This window comes from Tigriopus californicus, chromosome 5, assembly GCF_007210705.1.
Source record: "Tigriopus californicus strain San Diego chromosome 5, Tcal_SD_v2.1, whole genome shotgun sequence".
Classification (NCBI taxonomy): Eukaryota; Metazoa; Arthropoda; class Copepoda; order Harpacticoida; family Harpacticidae; genus Tigriopus; species Tigriopus californicus.
The window spans coordinates 12,212,404-12,238,204 of NC_081444.1; the positions used below are offsets into that span (position 1 = coordinate 12,212,404).

The 25,801-nt window shown below is 39.9% G+C and overlaps 2 protein-coding genes across 3 annotated transcripts; one reads left to right on the top strand and one right to left on the bottom strand.

Annotated features, from left to right (window-relative positions):
• Positions 1-2,961: 2,961 nt before the first annotated feature.
• LOC131880315 (uncharacterized) lies at positions 2,962-4,128 on the bottom strand. Its single transcript, XM_059226915.1, has 2 exons — positions 3,646-4,128; positions 2,962-3,456 (listed from the first exon to the last, which is right to left on the bottom strand). The coding sequence occupies exons 1-2, from the start codon at positions 4,059-4,061 to the stop codon at positions 3,087-3,089; spliced, it is 786 nt and encodes a 261-aa protein (XP_059082898.1). The 5' UTR covers positions 4,062-4,128; the 3' UTR covers positions 2,962-3,086.
• Positions 4,129-12,677: 8,549 nt separating this feature from the next.
• On the top strand, positions 12,678-23,513 carry LOC131881140 (uncharacterized). Of its 2 annotated transcripts, XM_059227916.1 has the most exons (5): positions 12,678-13,103; positions 13,298-13,495; positions 13,555-13,738; positions 22,827-22,995; positions 23,066-23,513. In XM_059227916.1, the coding sequence occupies exons 1-4, from the start codon at positions 12,869-12,871 to the stop codon at positions 22,987-22,989; spliced, it is 780 nt and encodes a 259-aa protein (XP_059083899.1). In that variant the 5' UTR covers positions 12,678-12,868; the 3' UTR covers positions 22,990-22,995; positions 23,066-23,513. The 2 variants fall into 2 exon arrangements, with proteins under 2 accessions (XP_059083899.1, XP_059083898.1); XM_059227915.1 differs by having other exon boundaries at positions 22,827-23,499.
• The last annotated feature ends 2,288 nt before the right edge of the window (positions 23,514-25,801 follow it).

Here is a 25,801-nt window from a genome sequence, read left to right on the forward strand (position 1 = left end):
TACATTGGTTGAATCGAGGTCAATACCAAAAGGTTATCGAATTGACTGGTGAATTAAGAAATCAGATTTGTCAATAACGAAGAGATTCATCTTACATAAAAAGTGTACATTTCAACTAAATACGTCAAATAGACTTAGAGTTTTTCCGTCCACTTATATCTCCAGTATGCTAAAACTGATATTTTTTTGCCTTTTTAATTGATCAAAAAAATACATAAGATAATAACCAAATTGCGGATCTTTGTGCCATAGAGTGCGCTTATTTTTTTCTTGGCATTTACTTGAAATGTTCATAGATAAAAACGACTTCTTATGTAAATAAATAACTAGGAGTTGATTTTGATGGAATGTTTTCGAAACTGATATTTTTATCGCATTCCTCTTCTAGATATGAATAAAAAGACTTGCTTACCCAATGCAAACAACGGGTGGCTATCGGAAATCATTCATTGGACAGGAAAAGCATGGTGTCGGTGGGATTAATGTTCATCACATGCGGGAAAATCCTCAAACAAACACACCTCTTAGCTTTTCGGCCCTCTTAAGCACATTTGGACATGGCCAAAACCCCTGATCAACCCAACATTTAAGGGTTATTCAATTTCACCAACTCTAATTTGTTGATACGAATAAAAGGTTTAGAAACAATTGTAAACATTTTGTCTTGGCGACTCTTTGGATTTGAACGGTTGATCCATCCACCCTTATGCCTGGAAAGCTTTGGTTATTTTTATTTGGATGTGCACATCGAGTTTGCCCTTATCCTGAATTTTTACTCACGAATAATCAATCAAGGAGTTATTAACAGTTTTACGAACTGACATTTTTGCCTATCAGACAATATCGCCTTGCCTCCACTTGTGACTTCAAAAATAATACAAGGGAATTTTCCCCCTTTTGAACAAGCGTATTGATTGCTTCATCGCAAATGATCTGTAGTTTAGATTGTGTGTCGTGCAAGCTAAGATCATTTCGCTTGTGTAAGAGCTTGAAGAAGAAAAGAGCGAAAGTGCGATGTATGTAGAAGTGCAATAAAGAGGATTGTAGTGCCCTGGGGCACTCCCAACCAGTACATAGTTACTCCTTTATGTAGTGGGATCACGTAAGCATTTTCCAAAAAAAAAACACTAAAAACCCTTTGAGTGTACTTTAACGTCTTTCATTACTTTATTGGTGGCCACGTAACGTATGTATCCCATAGGATTTTCGGCCTGCGATTGTTAAGAACGCCAAAGCCTTCATGAATGTTTGTCATAACTACCCAACGAAAGTAACCACGAAAAATACGTACTTCGTCTATTCTTGGAAGCAAGTGGTGTTTCTAAGATGAAGTGTTTAGATCAGCAGAAGTTGTTCCGATGTATATGCTTAAAAATGAATCACTAAAATATGGACGCGGACACTAGGGTCTAGAGCTAACAATTCATTAGAGAGTGAACGCATTGTAATTTTATTCAAGCTAGACTGGTACAAAAGCCCAGTTCTTTAAAGCCAAGGAGTGATTCTTAGATCGAGAAAAGATCCTTCTTACTATGTGGTGTAGTACGACCTTTTCTCGATCTAAGACTCACTCCCACGCTTTAAAAAACTGGGCTCAGGTTATTGTAATCACGTGTTTCAAATCTAAGCTCAAACGAATGATTAAGTCAAAAGTTATGCTTTCTCAAACCAAAGTAAATGAATGAGTATGGTAGAACGATTGATTTAGCCCCCTTCTCGTAATCCGTTTACAACCAAAGGGCTTGCTCATCATTCGGTGAAGAGTTATGTAGGGAGGTTAGCAATAGAAAAAATTTTGCTCCTGTCGTTCGGTTGAGGTGCAATGGAAATATGCAGTTATAACGACTTATCCCATATGAAGAAGTACGCAATGCAATGACCTGATTTCGAAATGCCAATTCTCGACCCAAGCATCCCCACCCATGTTCTAAAAAAAGCTCTCCTTTTAAAATAGTGTTTTCCTGTTATTTTGGTAACTATGTTAGCTCGTCTGTGCCTGATAAAAGAAAAATGTCTGAGGAAGTGCAAGTATTTTCAAATAATGACACTAAGAGGACCATTTCATCGTCAATTTTCTCATTTAGAATGGTCCGTGTCCAGCGGTGATGTGTATTTCAAAGACATTATGATCAGAAATATTAATCAAAACGTAATTCGTTTGTGTTAGAGAAGTATTGACTCATTTCAATTTCGAAACGGCGATTTTTGAGGCATTGATTTAGTACCAGTTGGCATCATCGCCTCGAAAAAAATCCTGGTTACCTTGTGCTAAGTTCATTGGAGTCCACATATCTCTGGACTTAAATGTCCGATATATCCAACCACACGTTTGAAAAGCTTTGCCCACTTTCAACTTGATATGCTTTTTGAACCTTCCATTATTTTGTAGGATTACAGCTGAATCTTCCATGGCCGAGACTTGAGCCCATTCTTTTAAAGCGCTGGAGTGAGTCTTAGATCAAGAAAAGGTCGTACTGGTCGTACTACATTATATAAGTTGGATCTTTTCTCGATCTAAGTTTCACTCCTTGGGTTTAAAAAACTGGGCTATGCTCAGTATCTTTACCTACCAAAAACTAACGTCGCATCGTCAGCATATGAAGACAGACTGGTATAAAGATTAAGCTTTTGAAGCAGGGCAATGAATATTGTGATAAAAAGAGAGGCCTCAAAATGGAGGGTAGTGAGACATCTGACGTGACCTTTACTTCACTAAGCGATCCTTCAACCATGAATGAAGTTTCTTATCCAATCAAGAACCTTGCCTTGGATCCCAATCTCAGGGAGTGTTTTAACTAAAAGGCCATGATCTACTTGTCAAAGGCCTTGGCAAAATCAATATGGACAACATGGACTGACTCGTGGCTCTCTAGTTCCTCATTGATTTGGTCTTTAAGCTCAATCAGATCTGTAACAATACTAAAATGTGCTCGGAACTCGTACTGACTAGGAGGACTTGATTGTAACATCGTGTTTATTTGAACTTTTATTCGGTACCAAATTGACAATTTATGTTTTTCAATCCAAGCATTTTTAAGCAATGTACATCAGTGTACTTGGATGCAGTAGATACATAGATTTATCTACTAACAGCGGCCATTATGCGTGGCACATTTCTTTTTAGATCTAGTCTTCCGAGGTTTGGGGGCATCTGAATGCACGGAGAAACTCAACTTCAGATCTGGATTCTCCACTTTCAATGACATAGTATAGATGGAGTACACTTGCTTCTGTCGGAATTGGACGAAAATGTGCAGATTCTCTTGCGAACATGTCCACATGGACCTAATGTAGTTTAGTTTGAACTCATCAGTGATGAGTTTCACCTTGGAGGTACTGATGCATAGACCCTGTTGATGTCCACGGGCACTGATCTCCGTCGGGTAAGTTCGTCCGTTATCCAATTTGACTTTCACCAATTCAAAGTAATGCTTGTTCGCCAGGTCCTCACATTTCCTTCGATGCAAAAGAAACACGTGCGATTCATAAACTACTATCCTGCCGACGGTAGGATGGGTCATGGGACAATATTTCTGCCATCTGCATCTACTGATCTGGTCAAAGCAGACGAGATCAAAAAGACTTTGTCGCAATATGATTTCGCCGGATGTCCAAGTGTAAATGACCTCACTTTCAAATTCGTACCTTCGATCACGAGGGGGCACGAAAAATACCAACTTGCCGGTCCAGCTTTTGGGTACCTCAGGTCGATTGGGAAGGAAGCAGTTTCGGTAGTCGTTATCGATGGTCATTATCAGCTCCAATATGCGGGCTTCCATAATCGTTGGGCGGAACGGCTCGGCATCCGTGGAGGCTTTTGGGGGGCCAACGGTCAATAACAATGTCGTTGGATGAATTTCAGAGCGTCTTTTGATTTGTTCAATGATCACTGAAGGATTCGGATGACCTTCCACATTGGCCGGGAAATGTAAAAAGAAACTCATTGCCAATCGGGTGAACTGCTGATCCTGAAGCGCTTCCGTGAGGATTTCGATTTCAGTCCGTGTCAAATATCGGAATAATTTGAAAAGAGCCACAACTGGAATCTTGAACCAGTCCATTTTTGAATGGATGTATGTCACCTGAATCACAAATTGGGAATTGACGAAAGAACGCTTGTAACTCTTCCTGGGTCAAAAACTGCGTTAACTGGGTGTCATAGGCTTCCTACGCTACACGAAAAATGGTTTACGTTCTGCTCTTCAGGGGGCGCTTTATGAGTTAGCCCATACTAAATAGAGCTGTAATGGGCTGAAGCCCAGCCCGAAACGCGTCAACATTTCGACGCTTGGGATAGCCCAGGGCTCACCTCAAATTAAGAGGTTGAAATGTATTTGGCCCAAGCAACCTCGAGCTGGGTCTCGGCCCCGGCCCAGACCAGACACCAATTCGTATGCAACACTTGTTATATCATAATTTATCATTTATCACAGGTAACATGTTCTAATTTGTCTTATCAATGTTCTTGAATATTGAGCTGCACTTGAGGGCACTTAAAGTTCAATGAATATTGCTTCATTGATAAATGGAATAAGATGACGTTCGAACCAGCGCTTGATGTGCTTTTTGGAAAGTGTTTTTAGAAAAGGTCTTGAAATCAAGAAAGAAATTCAATTCATAAAAATAAAACCTCTTTATGGCGATAAGTATGGCTCATTAAATATTTTCTGCTTGATTTTACACATAATAAGTTTCACTCTTTTGTGATTTGGAGCCTATTCTGGGATCAAAAATTGCCATGTGAGGCCAATATGCACTAGAGAGACTGAGTTTGGATGAAAAATGTTATTCTTAACCTCCGGCTTACAAAGCCTTCATTCCTTGTTAATAATCTTAATTGTGACTGTTGGAATGGTACATTACAATTGACCCTGAAACCTGGGTTGGGAAAAAGAACATGGATGCTTTTAAAATTTGATGCAAGACATTGATCAAGAAATATCAATTGAGTCTGATGGAGTTTGAGTTTGGCCACAGCAGTAAATTCTGAACAGAGTTGCAATGAGGCTAATCTATCTTTGCTTTTACTTTTGATGGCAATCAAATTGTACATCTGCAGGGTCAATTAATATTCTGTATATGACTATGTGTGCATTCATTTGGGCTACTCTTTAGAGCTTATGCATAGAACTTTTGTTCCAATAAAAAAATGTACCTCATGTATACAATGTTTATGGGAATGCTTGATTTTGAGTTAGTTTCTGGCGTGTTTGCCTCTAAATGATACATATTAGCTAGCAGGGATCATGCCATTATTTTCCTATTTCATGGACCACTGTTTTTATTTAAGTCAAGCACTTCAAGCACCAACGGGTAATTCCACCATTTTCTGCTATTTTTGCCACTTTTTGCCACCTTCAGCCAATTTCTGTCATAACATGGTAGAAAAAGGCAAAAATCCTTCAAAGTCGATTTTTCCCATCGCAGCTATGCTCTTGCTCTTTCTTTCATTGCCAGCCTAACTGGCCCTATCAATCACCATATCTAACTCAGTGCATAAACCTCAGAAAAAAACTTCATTATTTGGAATGCATGTTTCTTGCAGGTCTACCACTGGCATAAATGGAAGAACGTTTTAACTTTGTCATCTATTGGCCACACCGAAAAGAAATTAATACCTATTTCGTTCAAGATTTGCCAAATTTCGTTTTTTTTTCAATCAAGCCGCTTTTCAGGAGAAGAGCATTTTGAACGGTAGGGGGCGTTAGCTTCTTAAATGGATAACTCCAACTAAAACACGTGTATTACGACACAAGTTGTTGATTAACAGTTTCGTTGGGTGAACATGCCGTCATTCCCGAGGAAGATGTAAGGAGTTAATATTGGCTGTCATAACGGAGGGGAAATGTACATCTCTTTGTTTGAACACCCATCGTCATTTGTAGACCTCGGAAGAAAGTTGCCTTTTGGCCAAAGTTATATTTTCATGAAGGGCAAAATACGGAAACACTAGAGCTGACGGCGTTTTTGTTCACTGAATGATTTTGGTTTTTGGTTGGATCAAAGCCATGAGACATGTTAGTTCGAACTATGAAGTCCTCTTCTATTCTTTCTCGAGTTCCTTCATATTTCACATTGTTTCCCTCAAGTTTCCGTAGGGAGTATGCAGGCAGTGATCCTGTTGCAGGCTTTAAGTTGGAGTTTTCCGCTTGTTGATATGGATTAACACCTGGTTTGCCCATTGCATTCAACGGGTGAATCATTCATCGGACCGGAAAGAGAGTGGTTCCAGATCCCAATTCTTTAAAGCGAAGGAATGACTCTCAGATCGAGAAAAGATTCAATTTATGTGGTATAGTACGACCGTTTCTCAATCTAAGATACACTCTTGGGCTTTAAAAACTGGGCTCAGGTTCGCCATGAACGGGAATAATCCCCAGGTGGGATTAGCTTTCTGATTCTTTGCAAGTCAGACTTTGACAAGTACTTGACAAAAATTCAAGATCACTACCCATTCAAGTACTTCCCAGATACGCTAACTTAAACTCGGAAGTGGGTCATATTTTTGCAGAACTGAAGTTTATTTACTTCACCTTATGCAGCCAGAGATAACTTTCCCGCGCCAGCAAAATCAAAAAAAGTTAGTGAAAAATATGAGTTGGTTGAATTTTCATATTCTGATTTAACCCGAAACAGCATTATTCACTATCTTTCCTTATTTCTTAATCCTGGGTAGAGTCATCAGCCCTTAATCAATCAAGTTTCCAGTCTTCTTACTGTTATGTTAAAGTCTTAGACAAAGAAAATATTAGGAGCAGTCACCGTACAATCATTCGATAAACAACAAATCTCAAATCTCTTGACTTCAAACATTTAAGGTTTGATGTGATTTGAAGAATTGAATACCATTGCAATTGACCATCGGGTAAGAGATGTGTGCAAATCATTGATTTTTGTCAGATCTAATGGTTGTAGAAAGGAAAAGTGATCCACTTATGAGTTCGAGTTTCGAAATCGTTTATTTTATCCAGAGGCAAGATCAATAAATGGCTTTGCAATTGATTACAAATCTTAATGTTATTAAATCTGAATATCGATATTGTTTTATCACAACAAACAAAGTTGATCCCAGTGGTAGGTAGATTTTCTTCTGAGGCCCGGTTCGAAGCCAAACAGTTCCAGATTTTTGTCAAAGAAATGAACGAAACCTTCCTACCCATAGCTGGCTCTTCAAGAGTCTCGACATTTGAGCTACCTGTTTTTGGAACTGAACAATGGCCATTCAAATATAGCCCTTATACTAGCTGAAGGTCTTTCGATAGACTAGAGCAAGGACGACGTCACAACTGGACGGGAACGGGAGGGAGGGTGTGGGTTTGTTCTGCACTTTTTGGCTATATTTATTGGTTGGTTCTGGTCACTGGTCACCTTCGGCTAAAATTGCTTAAATGGCTAGTGTTACATCAGTATTTTCTGGGGACGCCATCTTGATTAAGTTTCCCTGGGTCCAAAGCCACATCGAGCCTATTCAATATCGGTATGTTGTAATTATTCATTTGTGTCCGTTGTCTTATAATTTGTTTTGTTAAATAGAAACCGTCATTTCGTGGACTGGATAATTGGTTTGGATTATTTCGGTGGACGCGTTTACGAGAATAGGCCTCAGCCGCAACGTGCACATTAGGGTGTACGTTACAGAGCAATCAGCAAAACAAACAATCAGCTCTTGGAACTCAATACGCCGTCGGCTCAAAAGTTGCATTTTCCTATTACTACCATCTCTGTCCAATGGTGACGTCGTCCTTGGCAAATGGAGTGTTGGTAAATTTGTTTAGCCACGATTTGATTTGGAAATTACTTTAGGGAAAAGACGAATCATTACAGCTACCCCAAGGGATTGTCATCTTGCGCGTTCAATTTTAAGTATGATGCTTTTGATAGTTGAATGAATATGTTTACTGCCTCAGAGTTGTAAAAATACCGTTTAAAGTTTTGATGGAAATTCCCAAGCACATCTTGGCATTTTTCTCCCTCAGAAAATCATGAGGAACAATTTTGATTTTATTGCTTTATGAAATTCTAGCCCACATAAAAAACTTACATACCTAAAAACATTATAAAAACTACAATTTTCAAAAATCTTCTCAGTGTAAGTTAGGAGCACATTTAGTTAGCTCTTGAATGTAAACTATGATGCCATCTATTTCCCCGGTACTTAGTTACATCGGATTTAGTGGTGCAAATTTCATCGTTTTTGGCCCCAAAATGCCTCGGTTATATGTTAATTCAATTTCCCAAAGAAATAATATCGATTTGCAATATCACACACAAATACAAAAGTTTATTTTTCCTTTTCTTGCATAGTCTCACAATAGCTAAAACTGCTATATAATGTCACTTAAAACACACTAAAAGTATAATCTTTGAAAATGTGTTTTACAATCATCATGTGTACACTTAGTTAGGCATTAACTTGAATTCCGAAGACAATACATACAACAAACAATGTCGTTTCCTGAAGACTTTGTTGAAACTGATTGAAAATAGCTTCTTAAAGGCTTCATTGATATTTGTGAAATTTTCAGTGACCACTCAACTAAATGTACCTTGGATGCTTATAAAATAAAGTTTTAAAATCTGCCTTTTTGAGGGTTTTATATATGATTGTACAAGGTTTGAAGGTTATTTGAAATTATGCAAGAAATGGAAAAATAATCTTTCATTTTTGCGATAGTGAAAATCAATATTAAATCTTTTGGAAATTGAATTAACGTATAACAGGGGCATTTTGGGGCCAAAACCGATGAAATTTGGACCACTAAATCCGATATAACTGAGTAGCGGTGAAATAAATGATATTGTAAATTATATTTAGGGGCTAAGTGCGCTCCTAATTTATATGGAGTAGGTTTTTGAAAATTTTAGGTTTTTTAATGTTTTTAGTTATGTAAGTTTTTTTATGTGTTTCCATAAAGCGATAAAGTTAAAGTTGTTCCCTATGACTTCTTGAGGTAGAAAAATGCCAATTTGTGTTTGGGAATTTCTCTGGAAACTTGATAGGGCTTTTTGAACACCGTGGCCTCTGATGAAAGCCGAATCCACTGTTGCTCAATGATTTCGATGCAGAAAAAGGGGGACGCAGTTTGTAGCAAGCCATGGTTTCACTCAGCCAAAATTTTCTGATCCCGACAGCGAATTAATAAGAAATTCACAAAACGACTAAATAAAACCTGAGCATTGTACACGCGAATGACAAATAACATCAGGACATGCCTCTCCCGTTCAAGAAAGTCGAGCCTTTTCATTCATCCCAATTCATCGCAAGAGTCAAAATTTCATATGTTACGGATCATTAGGCTTTTTCATTACTTTTCTCAGGATTTTACTCAGATAACAGTCCTCGGGAATGTAATTTGCAGGAGTACTGAACACTTCATCTTTATCAACCGACCATTTTCTTCGATTGGCACAGTTCTAGGCTGTGAATCAAATTAAGCTAATTTTTCAATTATTTCAAAATTCTGTCAAAAATCCCGAGATTAATACTCCTATCTGCATTCCAAGAGAGGAAATGTCAATGGAAAAGAGTATACGTAAGTGGGTCTATTTCTCAATGTCATCTTTTATAAGAACATTCGACATAAAAGTTGAGGTTAGGATGAAGCTCTTTGGTGAGTTGGATAAAAAACAGCATATTAATAAGAAGCGTCATTTGATATTGTAAATAAATTGTATCATTTCAGCACTTCAGATATATCCCTCAGTTTTCATGAGAGCATTAGGGCATAGCCCAACTGGAAGTTTTTTTGGGTCATCCTTCTGCCTTATTTGGGGCAGCCTACTCTGTTAATAACCGTGCTGGGATCAGAAGGATAAACTCTTACACTCGCCGGTAAGAGACCAGAAGTCATTTAAGGATAAAATGATCCTATTCTAAACCTAGAACTTCTGGACCTTCGAGTTGCCGAGTATGGCTCGCTTGTTTTTTTGGATGGGGCGTCATTGCGGCAAGGACCAATTGAACCCCTCATCTAAAAATGAGCTCACTCAAGGTCGTCATTTGTAGCTAGTGGGCCACCTTTCCAGAGGACGAAATCCTTTGTGCAAACAAGAACTTCATATCCTCTTGGTGGGCCAGCGGTAGTGATTTTGATAAATGCGATCATCAAACATCCTATTTTCATTTTATTTCATAAAAAAATACGTATAAAAGAGGCTATCCACAGGTCTCTCCCGTAAGCCATTGGGCTTGTTTTTAGGGATGGCCTTTTCCTTAGCTACCTAGGCACGGCACTCACCAACCATTGGCATTGATCCTTCCCTGAGCATCTACATATAGAGGCCACACAATCGGCGATGGGAAAAATCGAGATTGATCGAATTTCTGCCACTTTCAGCCACAAGTGGCTGAGGTGGCAGAAAATGGCAAAAAATGGCAGAAATTGCTGGAAGGTCAAAAATAGCCGACGGTGTTTAGAATGGCCGATCTTGATTCTAAAAGATGTCAAAGACAAAAAGGATCAAATGAGTTGGTTAGTTTTTCAAGTGTCCTTTGCTACAAAGCATATTGATATAGAAATGGCTGAAATGTAAAATGTTCCGTCAATATTAATATTTATACTGTTTGATGGTTGATTGAATTGATAACAGTATCCATGGACCACTTGCAGTAACCAAGTCCTAGCTACAACACTTACACTTTTTTTTCACACTCATCAAAACGGTTATTGAATACGATATAACTTTTTTAAATTTTCTCAGGATTTTACTCAGATAACAGTCCTCGGGAATGTAATTTCCAGGAGTACTGTACACTTCATCTTTCTCAACCGACCATTTTCTTCGATTGGCACAGTTTTAGGCTGTCAATCACAACTCACTCAAAACCACTTGATTATGGAAAATTCAATGGGCGGATAGTGGGAGTTGACCTTGGTATTTGTCTTTGTTCTCCCTTCCCAAAATGCCTAAAATCAGGGTGCCGGACCACTTCACTTGACATGCTCTATAATTTCCTTATGAGAGTATTGGTCAATGATAGCTTTATCTTGCTAACATGAATTCATTAATTTCAAGCGATAATGTGCGATAATGTGCCAATGAGATTTGAATTTCATGAGCAAATCCAATAGAGTAGTTTGAAGTATATACTTTAAATAGCCAACCGGCCCTTTTCACTCAGCCACCCTGCACATTGGCTGAAACGTTTTCTGAATGGTGGATAAATGATATAACTATTGGCCCTCTAGATATAACCATTCACTGGTTCTTGTCAAGCAATTAAAATGAATGACTGGACATGCCTCAGATTAACCTTAAATCTTTTGACCGATTGTCAATGCCATTTGCAATAAATGCAGCAATTTTCCTGAACTTTTTTACTTTTTCTTTTTCTACTTCGAAGAATGAACTACTGTAGAACTATCCACGTCGCCAACCGTGCTTTCTATCTTGACTCGGGCGACAAGCTTCCTCACGACCAACACGGAAGTGGTTGTGAGACTAATAATATGGGCCCTCCAATGCTATGGAGATAAATCTTCACTTGTAAACTGAAAAAAAAAGATTCCCAGGCAAGAAATGCGGATATGTCAACGTATATCTGGAGACCGTTTAACGTGTGATTTTGCCAGAAAAGCTGAATCATCTGGAGGTCTGAATTGCTTTTAGAACCCTTTTTGAGTACACCCCAGGGTTCTTGTACAATCATACGTTTCATAACCGTGTATAAGTACATCTATTTTTGTGCCAAACAAGATAATTTACTTTCAACCACTGCCGAGGTGTTTTTGACTATACCCCCCGTCATGAATCATGTACAACCTCATCTTTTAGCATGCAATGCATACTAGGAAGCTCTCGCTGTTGCATGAATGCTCGTACGTAGTTTAGAATAATGCCAGGTGGTAGAAAGAGTAAGGTCATGAGAAGCGCCATCTAGCTCGTTTATTGTGAACCGACTCCCAGTTTCCAAAAGAACGAGAAAACAAAAAATAAATCATATTTTTTTCGCATGAATGCACGATTAACTTAACGTCAAATACAATTTGAACCCAAGGGGGATGATTCAAAAATTAAAAAGTGACTGCAACGTCAAATTGTTGGGAGAAAAGTATAGGTGACTACTTTGCTCCTTTGTCCTTTCAGCCAGTCCAGTCTCTCCATCCTTGGCCAGAAAAGGTGGGATGAATTTTTGGGCTAAAATTCACTATTATTGATAGTGCTGAGGAGAGTCAACCTAGTGGCAATTTTGTTTTCCCTGACTTTTAAGGTTTTGAATGAGCTCTTCTGTTCTTGAGATTTCCATTCAATATGACGCTTTAGTCAGATTTTGATTTCCAAATTGAACCTCATGGTTTCAAATTGTTTTTCAGGTTCAATAAATCATCTTTTTATGCAAGAGAAGTAACTAGCGTGTCAGAATTGTCTTTGTCTATTCTCAAAAGCCTATTTATTGGTCGAAGTTTTAGGTCCGCGAGGAATTGTTCACAAATTTGTAATATGTATGTACTATTTTTTCTTCCTTTTTGGGAGCTTCGAGAAGTTTCACCATGAACAAGTTAGATGGTACTTCTCATGGCCGTACTCTTTGTGGCACAGGGCACTAGTTTAAGTGAGTTGGTTGGTGGTCCTTCAAAATCTATTGGCCAATCAGATTAAGCCAGAGAGCTAGATTAACCCAATTTGATGAGCTGAAGTCAACTGCCGTGGTCTCTACATTCAGGGTCTTCAGTCATGCATTGCTGAAGACTTGTGTGTTTCATGTCAATTTTGTCCAGGCTTTTATTATCTTTGCGTGTTTCGAGCTTGCAAGCACATCACATTGATCCCTAGTACTTGAGGACCTTTCCCTCAATGCACCAGTTCTAACAGACATGCGGACAATGTCGATCCAGGCTTAGATTGATCAATTTCGACCTTTTCAGTTATGGCCGCAATCAGAATGGGATTCTTGGAACTCTGGCTCATGGTTTTCGTCATGGGTTCTACGGGAATTGAGGATGGATTTGTGGAAATGGCGAACGGCAAATACTACAAAGTGTTCGATTCTACCAATGGATATCATGACGCTAAAGCCTTTTGTGAAGGCTTGGGACACCAATATTTTTTGGCAGTTATTCAGCACGTTCAAGACTTTGAAGCAGTTTCTAGAATGGTTCAAGGTAATAGCTATGGTTCCATTGCCATGAACAAGTTTCAAGTCAATAGGAAGATTATAGGAGATCAGAAATAGCTGGCGAAAATCTAAAAGAGCTCTTAACAGAATTCCGAAGCCTTCAGGACTTGAAGTGTCATGTTTCATATTTCTAATTCTGTACAACACAACAATTTGTTATGGTTTTTATGTTTGTTTTAGATGCTGATGTTTATCAAATTTGGGTTGGGATACGAAATCAACAACAAGGCCAGGACTGCCAGAATGATGACTGTACTAAGCAATTAGTTTGGGATATCGGATCGATCTCGTGTCCATTTGTGTGGAAAGAATTCAATTCAGATCTGGATATCAGATTTGGCAGTCGTGGCCATCCTTGCGCGAGAGTAATTAAAGAACGTAAGCTAAAAACCAATGCTTACAAGTCTACATCTTCAAACCAATTCTTGTCGAAACAGCCAAAAAAATCCGAATCGACGACTCAGACTGCACAAACACATTTGGCTCTATTTGCGAATACGTCCCAAGTGGTCTTGACGTAGCCGGAAGCATTTGCCAAAGCCCCAGTGACAACATCCCTAACGCTTCGAACGATTTGGCGGAGACATCAGGACGGAAGTACAACTTAGGATGTTCTGCTAGGTAGATATTGGTGATATTTTATATAAATGGCATGGTGAGAGACTATTCTAGAATAAGAATTACAATTAAGTTTCAAAGTAACACGTTTGGTTGTGGGAAAATTCATTTGCACTCTTGAACCATTTTTCAAACAGTTTATATACAATCACAAAACTCCTTCTTTAACACAGCAAAGTACAGACAAAGAATTTTGTGTTTTGGGGCTTAATGGGAAAAAAGGCGTATACTTTTACCACTAACATTGGTCCAGTTTTTATCGATGATGGAGCGTAAGCTCGTTTGGCTAAAAGCTAGAGCGGAAATTTTGATTCTGGTTCCAGGCTACCTTGAAACACAGGAAAACTTCACCCGGAAAAACTGGCCACGACAAAATACTAAATATTACAGAAACGCCTTCTCCGCGTAGAATTGAAGAACATTTATCGCATTTCTGTGGTGGAATTACCTGAAATAGGACCCATCAAATGAAAATCTGCCAGATTATTTTTGTTCTCAGTAAACCGTACCGGGTGGATCGTTCGTTACATCTAGAGGGCTAGTCAGAGAAGCGGCACTCACGAGATTTCACCCTGCTGCCCAACTACCAAAATGTGTTCAAAGCAAAGTCTCAAGTGGCTTGGTTGGAGTGACTTTTCTCTGAAAAGCCCTCTAGTTACATCTAACTTGTGCTTCAGCAGGGCATTAGTCGTTCCTCAATAAAAGGAACAAATTACAGTTTCAGTTACTTTAGTCAAAAACAGTAATTCGTTACCCAACCGTTACTCGAAAAAAAATGTAATGGTGTTACTCGTTACAATTACTTTTACTAAAATTTTAGATGACCAATATTTTATGGTTTGCCCAATCCAGACCATTCTTCTCAAAAGAAATGGATTTTTTTGACTCAAGCCGTCCTAATGCGTAACATTTGAAGATTTATTGTCAACATTTGTCAATAATGAGCCTTGGCATTTAATCTTGGCATAATTGTTCAAAATGTATTGCATCATAATAATTTGAGGAGTCAACATTGGGACCCCGGATGGGATAATGATTGTTAAAGGTTTGAAACAATGTCGCAAAATTCATGATGGAAAAACAATATTAGACATTGCTAAGCCGGTAAGGCTTCCCTTCTAGAAACCAATGCCTTAAGTCATGGAAATGTGGAGGCTTTGGAAACTTGATGCATCATATTCAAGCACTCAATCAGATCTGCAGTCCTTCAGTATTTGATTGAGAAGAAGTAAGTAGGAAATGGAATTTCAGATTAAAAGCCAATAACACCCTCAAAGCAGTTAAGAGTAAACACAATTTTCAACCCTGACTTTCTTTGATCAAAATATGCTAGATGAAATTAGTAAAAATGGCAATTTCTGTTGAGCTTTAAGGTTCTTCAGCTGTCGCAAGATAGAAGAAAAATTAAAGGCCATTCTGGAAGCTGAAAAAGGAACAAGTAACGAGTAATTCTTGTAAATTTTGGACCGTTACAATTACACAATTTTAAAATGTAACGCAATTACAGTTCCTTTTTCGAGAAAAGGAACGAATTACTGTAATTTCGTTAGTTAAAATTTCATTACTAATGCCCTGTGCTTCAGTGCCTGGTTGTCCTGGAACCTGTAATGATGATATTTTGCACAACAAAACGAATGTCGAACAAACAGTGTTGAAACTTAAGTTTAGAAAAGATCTCTCTGTTTCACAAGGTCGTGGCAACGTTATTTAGGCCCTGGATGATCCAAGTCTTAGATTGGCGCAACAAGTGGCGAAGAAGCAATGAACATGTAGATTGCTTACAAGGTGGAGTGATTCAACAATTCTCTAGACGATCTGTCTAGAGCGTTAATGTGGGGTTGCTATATTTTGGGTTTTGCGCCTAGAAACTTTTTTAGGAACTTAATGTACTGCATTAGTTCGGTCGGAAATAAAAGGCAAATAAATTCTTCAAGTCGCAAGGAAAATCTCAAAACACAGGATTGTAATTAGTACTGACTACCATCGCGGAACCATCTAAATGAACCTCCCTTCAAGGTCTTTTGACGCCAGCAGTCATATTGTCAAGGAAAACCAAGAAATAGGCTAGGTGTGCAAAAATCTAGCAAAGGATACTTCAGAACCAAAAAAGGTTTTACTTCTTACTTGGTAAATTGTTCATTTTTTTTTACTTTGCTACCTTTAAGTCTTTCCATGAGTTTCAGATAAACAAAACAATGCTTTCAGGTCTATTTTGCTCAATTACATGAAGAAAAGAGCAAAAATATGTCTATTCGTATGGCCTCTATACCTTAGATAGAGATTTGTGAAGAAAACTACACTTGGCTAATTTAAGGTAATCCATGAAGAATTTTGAATATATTTGCCACTAAATATGCAATTTTGCCTGCTTTCTTGCCATTTTTTGGGCTTACATAATTCGTTCTGGCTGAATCTCTTAACCATTTTCATCCCTCATTGATAATTTCTAAGCGCAAGGCCAGGGATGAAATAACCTCACATTACATTAACGTTGTCAACGGTTTGTTAAGAAAATTGTTGAATCATTCAACCTTGCAAGGATTCTCAAAGTTCATTACTATTTTGCTACATTCAATGCAGTGGTCTCAAAATGAGTGGAAAATGTAGCATAAGTCCCCTAGCAAAAATAGAATCTAGTTTTGCAATCATATTTGAATAAAACCGGAGATCCTATGGTTCCCAAAAGCTACTTTATAGTTCCTGCTAAATTTGGCCGTTGACCTTGGAGGGACTACCATCTATTTTCGGTTGCCGGCTATTTTCCAGAACTTCATCCTGCAGCTGTTTCTTTTCAAGGGTCATTATGATCAAATATATACGTCATGGCTAGTAAATAATCAACAACCTCTGAGGATAATCGCTACCTTGTCAAACAGTTTTGAACTCAATTTTCCCCAACCAAGACAAAAATGAACCACAGAAAAGCTTTTGTCATTGGAGACATTGTCATTTGATCCTTCAGCATTACCATCAAGTAGGAAAAACTTGGAGATTCCAGGATCCAGTGGAAGATGCTGATAGAATAGCTACTAGGACCATTCAAATCCGTGTTGGGAATAGAACTGCAAAAAATCACAAATCAGTCTACCAAACCTTATACGATTGCCTTGTGATGACCCAAGAATGCCTAGGCACTACTGATGTGATCAATCTGCCTGCGCCTCAAACTTTCAAACCAGTACTGCCAAGTTTGATCCAAGCTGGATTTTTTGGTCAGAAAATATATGTTCCTAACACGTGACTGGAAAATGTAAACAAAACAGCTTGCGCACCATGCGGCCAAAACTGGCAACAAAGGGAAGTGCCTGGTCTTTAGTTGCGAAGGAAACGCATCTACAGAGAGTATCAGAGCGTTTCCCTATTAGATCCGAGGAAGAGATGGAAGCAAATTTTAGAATTGTGACACTCTTTGGGGGTTTGAGGAAATACGAGGCGTCAAATTGCGGAAAGCCATCCTCCAGAAAGGCCGAGAAATGGTTCATCATACCCTTAATGTTCGTGAGATTCAAAATTCGGATATCGTCTCTGGTGGGGTGATCTCGTTAACAATTTTCGGAGAGTGCCTTTGTGAGATGTCCATCAATGAGAAGCCATACCAAATAACATTCGAAATCTCGCCAAATGATCGAGCCGTCATTTCAGCCAGATGCAGTTGCGTAGCCGGAATTGCCGGCATTTGTAAACACAGTGCCGCCTTTTTCTTTTCTGTCAACAACGAGCGACCGGAGGGTTGCACAAACAGGGAGCAAGCATGGTCAAAGCCAAGTGAAAAATTGAACAATTTATACCCCAAAGGCCAAAGTATTCAGAAGCTGTTTTTCAACAAAGAGCCAACGAAGCGAGACTACTCTGGTTCCAGTTTTGATATGGACAAGGTATTAAATTTAATGAAGACAAACTCTTTGCACAACAACTCATTCTTCAAAACACTAACGTGCGACGGATAACGCCAGGAGGACATTCCCTCAATAGAAATCGTAGTGAGCCAACAAGTTAAAGTTATTCTGCGAAAGCCAATTTCAAGAGTCGAGCCAGAGCCCCAAATTTCGCAGATGATGACCGACGAGCACTTACGTTTTTTTGAAAAAAATATCAAGCAATCAGCTCAAGATCCATTGCCCATTTTTGTGGACACTCTTGGACAAAGTTCGAATCCTCGTTGGTTTTTGCTCAGAAAGTTTCGAATTACAGCCTCAGTTGCACGAAAAATTGCGAAGGCATCTAGAAGAGAACTGCGAATCAAATACTTTTTTGAAAACATTAGACCTACGAGAGCCATGAAGTATGGACGTGACATGGAGCCAATCGCAAGAAAACAGTACGAAAGTTTGGCAATATTTTGAGGGTGAATTGTTCACTGCATCAATTGAGGGAGTGCATTCATTCGCGTCAAAGCAATTGTCACTTGTTTTGGAACCGGACCTGGCTCTTGCTCTTTCGCATCGTTTCACTTCTTGCAATGCTTTTGGGCGTCGATGAAAAGTTTTGAACACACTTGGACTGTAATCAGGATCACTCCGAGTGGGGCTGCTCTTTCCAGAAACACGGCTCTTTTATCTGAGGTATGCTCTTCTGCAATGGTATTCGAGTAATCGCTATTCCTTTGCTTAGAGGACATTGACATGATGAAAATTTCGTCAAAATTAAATTCCCCTCCCTACCCAAATTTATGTTATATCCGTTTTAAGTTATAGTCATTTATTCAAATTTTCCCGCGCAATCGGGGATTAAGGTGGCGGGCAGAAAAATACAACCTGATTTTTTTCTTTGTCCAATTGCTTGAATCAGGGTGTATTCCATACAATTATGATGATAAATAGAAGGTGATAATTTGCCGTGACTGATTTTCTCTCTGAGCTATTTTTTTCTCTTACTGCTCTTTCCTCCTGATCTTTTGTGCCCGCTTTTGTTAAATGCAATGGACGGGCTGCCTGACTATTTTGACTTTGACTCGCTTATTTCTTGGCATGAGATTATGGATAATCATGAAGTGAATCGCGGTAAATTTTGCCTCATTTGTGGTACACCCTTCCATGTATCAATGATCCCGGTTGGGTTGTTGGATACCGTCCGTGATATCTACATGGAGAACTGCTCGATGGATGGTTTCGAAACGAAATGATCAGAGCAAATACGGCTTTTGTCGTTTGGCTTCCATTTCAATCCATCTGGATTTACTCGTTTCAATGCCTGGAGCCAAAACTCACGTTTTCCACATTTTTTCGGGATATTTCTTGCAAATTGGTATTCATGGCTCCCGCGTGCTAATGATATGTCAAACTATTATTTACTTTACTATTATTTACTACTTTACTTTATTTATCTACTAATGTTTACGTTTGGATAATTCCCTATAGTTCTGTGCGAGTGTATAGAGGTCGCTGCTACAAACCACAACACACAAGCCAACTGGTTTGAAATTTTAAGGCGCAGAAAGATTGATCACATCAGAACCAGGCACCTTCCAGTTGTGACGTTTTTAGGTGTCATCCGTAATTTCGTGAACAAGTGTGTTCACTTTTCTGATGTAAACCAATCTGCCTGTGACCAAGCTTCCAATCCAGTACTGCCGAGATTGGTCCCAGATTGTTGGTTTTTGGGTCATATCTGCCAGTACTTTCTGACCAAAAAATAAATCCAATTTGCCTGAGCAGTGCAGATTGGTTATATCATTAGTTCAATTGACATGGAATGCCCATGCTAGTTTTCAAGGACTACAAAAGTACACTATGATGGGCAGAGTATTAACAATTTTCATTAGTAATCATTTTTGAATAAGTCATTTTTCAATGAATTGAGGCCAGCAACGGCAAAAATCGACTCTGAAGGAATTTAAAATTTCTAAATCTAAAATATGACGAGCTTCAATTGCAGCCAAAACGAATGATACCCAGTCATTCACTTCGGAATGATATTTAAATCTGTCAGAGGTGAAATCTTGGTTAATATCAGGCCATTTTGACTACGATAGATTAGCCTCATGGCAACCCTGCTCATGATCGATTGTTGTGGCAAAATTCAAGCTCCATTCAGAGTCGAGTGATATTTCTTGATTTCTGTCTTGCTTCAATGCAAAAAAAAAACTATCAGCATGTCAAGGGTACAGTCCGACGTGAAAACGGATCGAAAACGTATGAAAGTTTGATAAAAAGGTGATTTTAATGTGTCAGAAGATTTCTATTTTATTGCCATTTTCTGCCACTTATTTTGGACCAATTTCTGCCAATTTCTGCCAGATGGTCGAAAATGGTCTTTAATAATTTCCCATCCTTGGTCAAGGCACAATCAGTAAAATTCTGCTTGTTAGGACCTTTTCAGGCAAGGTTGTCATATGGTTTTCAGGTTACAACAAGCAGTCATGCTCCGCTTTTCCAAGTGTTCCAACTTGAAACATTTCATATTTAATCACGCAACCTTTAAAAATGCCTGCTCTTTCACATGTTTTTGTCGCACCTGAACGTTTTATCGTCAGACAAAATCTCTACAAACGGCGAAAACTTTTATCCATCCTAAACTCGTGTTCGGGAATAACTCTTCTTTTTTGAAAAACGCTCGACAGGGTTCATTCTTACCAATCTCTGACTTGTTACTGAACTTTGAGATTCTTGTTTAGGGCCGGCCAAAAATTGCATATAAATATGGTCTCTATTGACAGCAAGTTTGCATGAAAAACCACCTGAATTTGCAAATAATGTTGCCTAATTCTGTAAAATTTCTCGTGTTCCCTCTTTGGTTCTCTGAGCTGAGTTAATTGTGGTGTCTTCTTTTTGTTGCGGAACCGGTGGAGGCACTGGAGGTGTGACCGGTGGAGGTGTGACTGGTGGAGGCTCTGGAGGTTGGACCGGTGGTGGTGGCGGCGGCGGTGCTTGAGGTGCGACGGGATGCAAATTAAGAGGAAATTGGTATTGATCCCCAATGCAAGCCAAGATACATCCAAACGTTTTCTTTTGGGAATGGGCCCTACGCCAAATATACTCCGCCAAGTATGTAGGCAAAAGGCGGTCTGATGTTCGTGCCTGCCTCTTCAATTTCCTCTTGAATTGCATCTATGTGCCCTCAATTGTTTCTGTGTGAATCCGTTCGTCCAAAGGATCCACAAAGTGCTGATGGTGCACCATAACACTGGCTATATATACGACCGTCAATCTCCTCCAGATGGGTAAAACTTGCCCATCTATCAGAAACTATGTGTGTTCCGGGTCGTATATTTTCCACTATAGCCTCCTCCAGGGTTTCCCTTGTCCGATCTGGATCTTCAACCATGAAGCAGGCTCCTGTCCGTCTTTCGATTCCCCCAAAGATCCATCTTGCCTCAGGCCATCTGCCGCGATTATATTTTGCTTTGGCGATCAAGCTCTCGTCTTTCTCGACCACCTCAGGCTCAATCTCGTCTGCAGCATTTACATAAATCCCACCAATTTGCGTCTGATTTGTATTAATATATTCCTGTACGAATAGATGAATCATATTTCAGTCTTTTACCTTAAAAGGGTCAAAGTGAGCAAAAACTACTCCAGATAGAAAAAGTTTTTTTTAACGTCCTTTGTACTTTATTGATACGGGTTTTCCACTGACTATCATATTTCCCATGTCTTGTTTGAAAAGAAAACCCAACCACATTCCTTAAATGTAGATAAATGATACCAATATGAATTATTTCAACGTTTCATAATAGTTAAGCTAGCTTGGAGCTTGTTTGTTTACGCTATGCCGATTTATAGTTCAATTGCCGACCTATGTCATATTTTCATAACCACACTTTCAAATGGCATTGAACGCATCTGAAATATTACCAAATGAAAATGAACAATTCACACCTTGCCCGGCAATTCGTTTCTTTGTGATATAAAGTTATATGATGCAAGTTAAAAATATGCATTCATTCACGGAAACATTTACGTCTTAAGATTTTTACCTGGCAAACATCCCGATGGAAATTGGCCCAATCAACTCTAGTGGTTGAGGCCATTCCTCCACTTTGCGACGCGATCTCCTTCAGAGGCCAATCCCTCGCCCACCCATATGTGAACTTTAAAATTTGCTGGAAATGGAGCATAGAGTTTGAGAAGAAGCTATATTTGCGGATTGACCGTGTTGTTCGACATCTGGGGCACTTCCAGTGCACGGTGTCAATGCATCGGCTAAAAGGCCGAAGCTCTCGCTGAACTTCACACCGATCACAAAAGCTAGAGTTCGCCAAAAGTCTCCGCTTTGCCAGAAAAACGATGGTATCCTCCACGGTTCGAATGTGATCATGGAGGTCGTCAGAGATGAGGCTCTCAGCAAACACTTCGTCTCTGGTGAAAACTTCCCCAGGGGGAACAATGAAAGTCGAATACATTTTCCAAGTAGTCAATTTGTGTGAGATTGAAATGAAGACGGTACTTTTCCCGCCACGATTCTCTCTTTTCACGTTATGTCGAAGTATCTGGGCGCTTAGCGCTCTTTGCCCCTTTCCCTTTCTATTGTCGCATATGCTTTTCAGAAATGTGGTCTTAATGGCATGACTCTTACTGGTCACGACTATTTCCTTTGATATGACTGACGGACCTTGGTGCTGGGTGTAGGCGCTCTCGCCCTGCCTCCTCTATCCCGATTATTCCTAAACCTGTTCCAGGAGTTCCTCCCAATAGGTACCTTTAAGCTACAGCTGACTGATGACGTCATCTTAAACAGGAAGGGTAAACAAATCTCCTGGGTGGTCACTCTTCCAGCGCTACTAAGACTATTGAACACATTTAGCATTCATTCCTCCAAAATTTCAGTGAACAATGTCGCTTAGGCCAAGTAGTCATTAATGTTTAGTGGTTTTGGGCCATCGTGATCAAAACTCCAAAGAATAATCCACAATGGAATTTATGGATTGAAGCTGTTCTGCAATTACTCTTAACGTTCAAAAGTTCTGGAAGGATGGATGAATCACATCCATGGGAGTCTCTTACATTCAGTGGACTCAGCCAAATTTTATTCAGAGGCCATTGCAGTGGCCAATTTTCCTTAAAGATGATGTCCACCCACTATTTTAGCAATCCGCTTTTCCGGATTGGCCGAGGATAGGGATCTCCTTCACAAATTCCAATTTGGTTTCCAGAGCAGACGTTCTACCACCTCTGCAGCTACTCTCCTCTATGAAATTATCCAATCTAACATCAAGAGAAGAGTGCAAGTACGGATACTTAGTGGATCTCTCCACAAGCACCATCAACCCAGGTTTCCTCCACCAAACATCTCGAATCATCAATAGTCAAAGCTAGGGCCAGGTTTGAAAACATTTCCAATAGACTTCCCTTCAAGAATCTTCCCTCTCCAATAGTTCTTCAACTCTTCCAGACCTACATCAACCCAATTTTCCTCTACTGCCTTCACCTGTGGCTTTCCAACTCCGCCCAATCCGCCCTCAAATCCGCCGATGTCACCTTCACCAAATTCCTCAAACGATATCTGTGCGTTCCCCAATATGCCAAAAATGCATGGAGGTATTTTTTCAGCCAAAAATTGGGCTGGCCAGGTTTTGGGAACCTGACCTTTCCGGAGGTGATGTCCGGACAAAAGTTATCCTTCCTGGTCAAGGACGTACTAACACCCTACTGTCCTTGGCCCGACATCCCTTTGGAGTATTGGCGGTCAGGCACGTTTTTCCGGCTCCGGTCCAAATGTCATCAACGACGGGAGCTGAAACAGGATCTGTTCAATCTGACCCACCCAATCTTATGCAGTAATCAAGATTTTCATCACTTATCTCTACCCAACTGTTTATGTACTGGCTCTGATTCTCCTCTTTACTTTTTCCATGTTTTGAGCCCCTTTATTGATTCTTCATATTGGCAAGGTGCACCTAAGACCTGTTGAAAGGGGTTATAATTGGAGCCGTTTGCCCCAACATTCAATGGGGTGCCGAATCATAAAAAATCTGAGTCGGTCGGTCTTGAGTTTCTGGTAGCGTCAACCATATGGACATCACTGGGTCCCAACCCAGGATCGATCCGTGCCAATTTCTGAGATAACGTCTCCAGTTCCAACGACCTGGGGTCTTCTTCCCCAACTAGCAATATCAGTTCTGTCCCAAGGACCTTGTTGGCTTTGAGACACTCCAACTTTTGTTCTTCCAGATCTAATTCTCGTCCCAATTTCTCAGCTCCGAACTCTATTCGGGCTTGTTCGTGAGCTGGAAAGGCTCGATCATCATGGAGTTTTGCCTCATTTGCCATCCTGTTTGCCATTAACTTGTCTTGTTCAGCTTCAAAGCTTGCTAAAGCTTTAGCAACCCGTACGTTTCTGATAGCCTCCCCATAGGCTTCATCTGAGTTTCTGGAGTGTAAAATCGAAATGTTGGGTCGCTTGGATCCGGTTGCCACTGAAAATACTGAAATGTCGGATTCTTCTTCTCCTTGTAGAAGTGAATTAAGAGTCTCGACGTAAATCTGAGCATCTTTCAAGGACACATGGCGCTCGTTAATGAGCTTCACCTTGTCGTCCGCATTCTTTTCATGATGGAGCCAATCGATCAATGTGCGAGTCAACTTGTTGTAGTCATCAGCCGCCGTCTTTACAGTGACCGCTTTCCTCTTCAGTTGGCCTGGACTTTCAGCACTAGATATTGTCTCCATGGCTTCGGTGAGCCCGAGTAGGGCCTCATTGTAACGGGCGTGTGGGTGTTGGGTCAGATTCCCCCAAGGACCCGTGGTTGACACTGGTGTGGCTTTCCGACTCTGCCATGAGGGATAACTGCTTGAAACCCTTCACTTGATATGCTTTACCCTATGGGGAAGTTTAGGCAAGCTCTGGCAGGTTCGTTTGTTTGCTGGTACCAGTGTCAGTGATGCAATTTTGGGGCTTCAAACACGTTTTTGAGAAGCTGACCCTTCTTTCACATTGCTATATGAGTAAAGGTCAGCTTCGTTAAAACCGGTTTGAAACGCCAATTTTGCATCACTGGCATTAGCAGGCAAGTTTGTTTGCTGGTACCAGCCCTTGCCTAAATGTCCGAATAGCCTCGATGTAGTTTTCACTGTCCTGGGGTTCCAGGAGTTCCTCGTAATTGGGGCCTATCCGGCTACCAAACTTCGGCCTACGGCAAGGCGCGGTTGGGTTGGCGGCTTCACGCACTCACCCTCAAATTATGGACGTTACGCAGTATGAAAATCCACTCAACAGTTGCTGCATCAAAAGCTGTCATTTGGAGAGACCATGAAGTAAAATCAGGGTTGCCAAAATATTGTTCATTGTTGCTGCCACTTGAAAACACATTGTGTGAGAAAAAGTAAATGGATGAAAGAAAAAAAATACGAATAATTGGGAAGAACGAAAGAACGAAAGAAAGAGAAAAGAGAAAAAAGCCCCCAAGCCACCAAGCAGCAATATACCAAGCATTGCATATGGGTACAGGGACAGTTCAAGGTAGACACATAAAGCTCTAGGCACAGAGAACTGACAGTTCAGACAGCAATAGAGGAAAGGGCATTGAATAGTGAAATTAGTCCCATTCTGCTCTCTTAGTACTAACCAACTTCTTGAAGGACAAGACACTTAGAATCATTCTCAGGGGAAGCAAGTTCCACCAATCCACAGTCCACAGAAAGAAGGAATTTGAACACATGATCCCACTTTGCCAAATAGTTAAACCAATTACGCTGTCCTATGAAGTGTTTATTAATGTTGGAAGAGTTGTGAGATTTCTAGCTTTTTGACAGACTCACACCAGTCCAAACTGACCAAAGTCAATACTTCTGCTAAGTCCAAAATTGTGACGCAATCTCTAACCAGTGGCTCATTTCAAAATGCCTCCAAAGGACGTGCTTAATCATACAATTTTTTCAACCTCAATATCCTGGGGGAATTCCTTAGTGGAAAAATCATCTAAAGGGAAATCTGAATATCTGTAAATCTAAGGGATGGTATTGTGGAGAGGACCTAGGTATTCCAGTTAAGTAGAAATTCCATGAAAATTGATCATATCAATCATATTCAATGCATGACCATAGATAGCCTTCTAAGGCTTGTACCTGGGATTTGGTCCTGAACTGATGCTGCACCTTTGGGTCTGGTTCACAGCAACTCCAGTTGGAT

What these genes read in the sequence shown, in the direction of transcription:
- LOC131880315 (XM_059226915.1), bottom strand. Translation starts at nt 4,061, where the DNA reads ATGGACTGGTTCAAGATTCCAGTTGTGGCTCTTTTCAAATTATTCCGA. An exon ending in GTGCCCCCTCGTGATCGAAG is followed by an intron (nt 3,457 to 3,645) that starts GTACGAATTTGA and finishes TTTGCATCGAAG; the next exon opens with GAAATGTGAGGACCTGGCGA.
- LOC131881140 (XM_059227916.1), top strand. Translation starts at nt 12,869, where the DNA reads ATGGCCGCAATCAGAATGGGATTCTTGGAACTCTGGCTCATGGTTTTC. An exon ending in CGCGAGAGTAATTAAAGAAC is followed by an intron (nt 13,496 to 13,554) that starts GTAAGCTAAAAA and finishes TTGTCGAAACAG; the next exon opens with CCAAAAAAATCCGAATCGAC. An exon ending in AACTTAGGATGTTCTGCTAG is followed by an intron (nt 13,739 to 22,826) that starts GTAGATATTGGT and finishes TTTGGTTTCCAG; the next exon opens with AGCAGACGTTCTACCACCTC.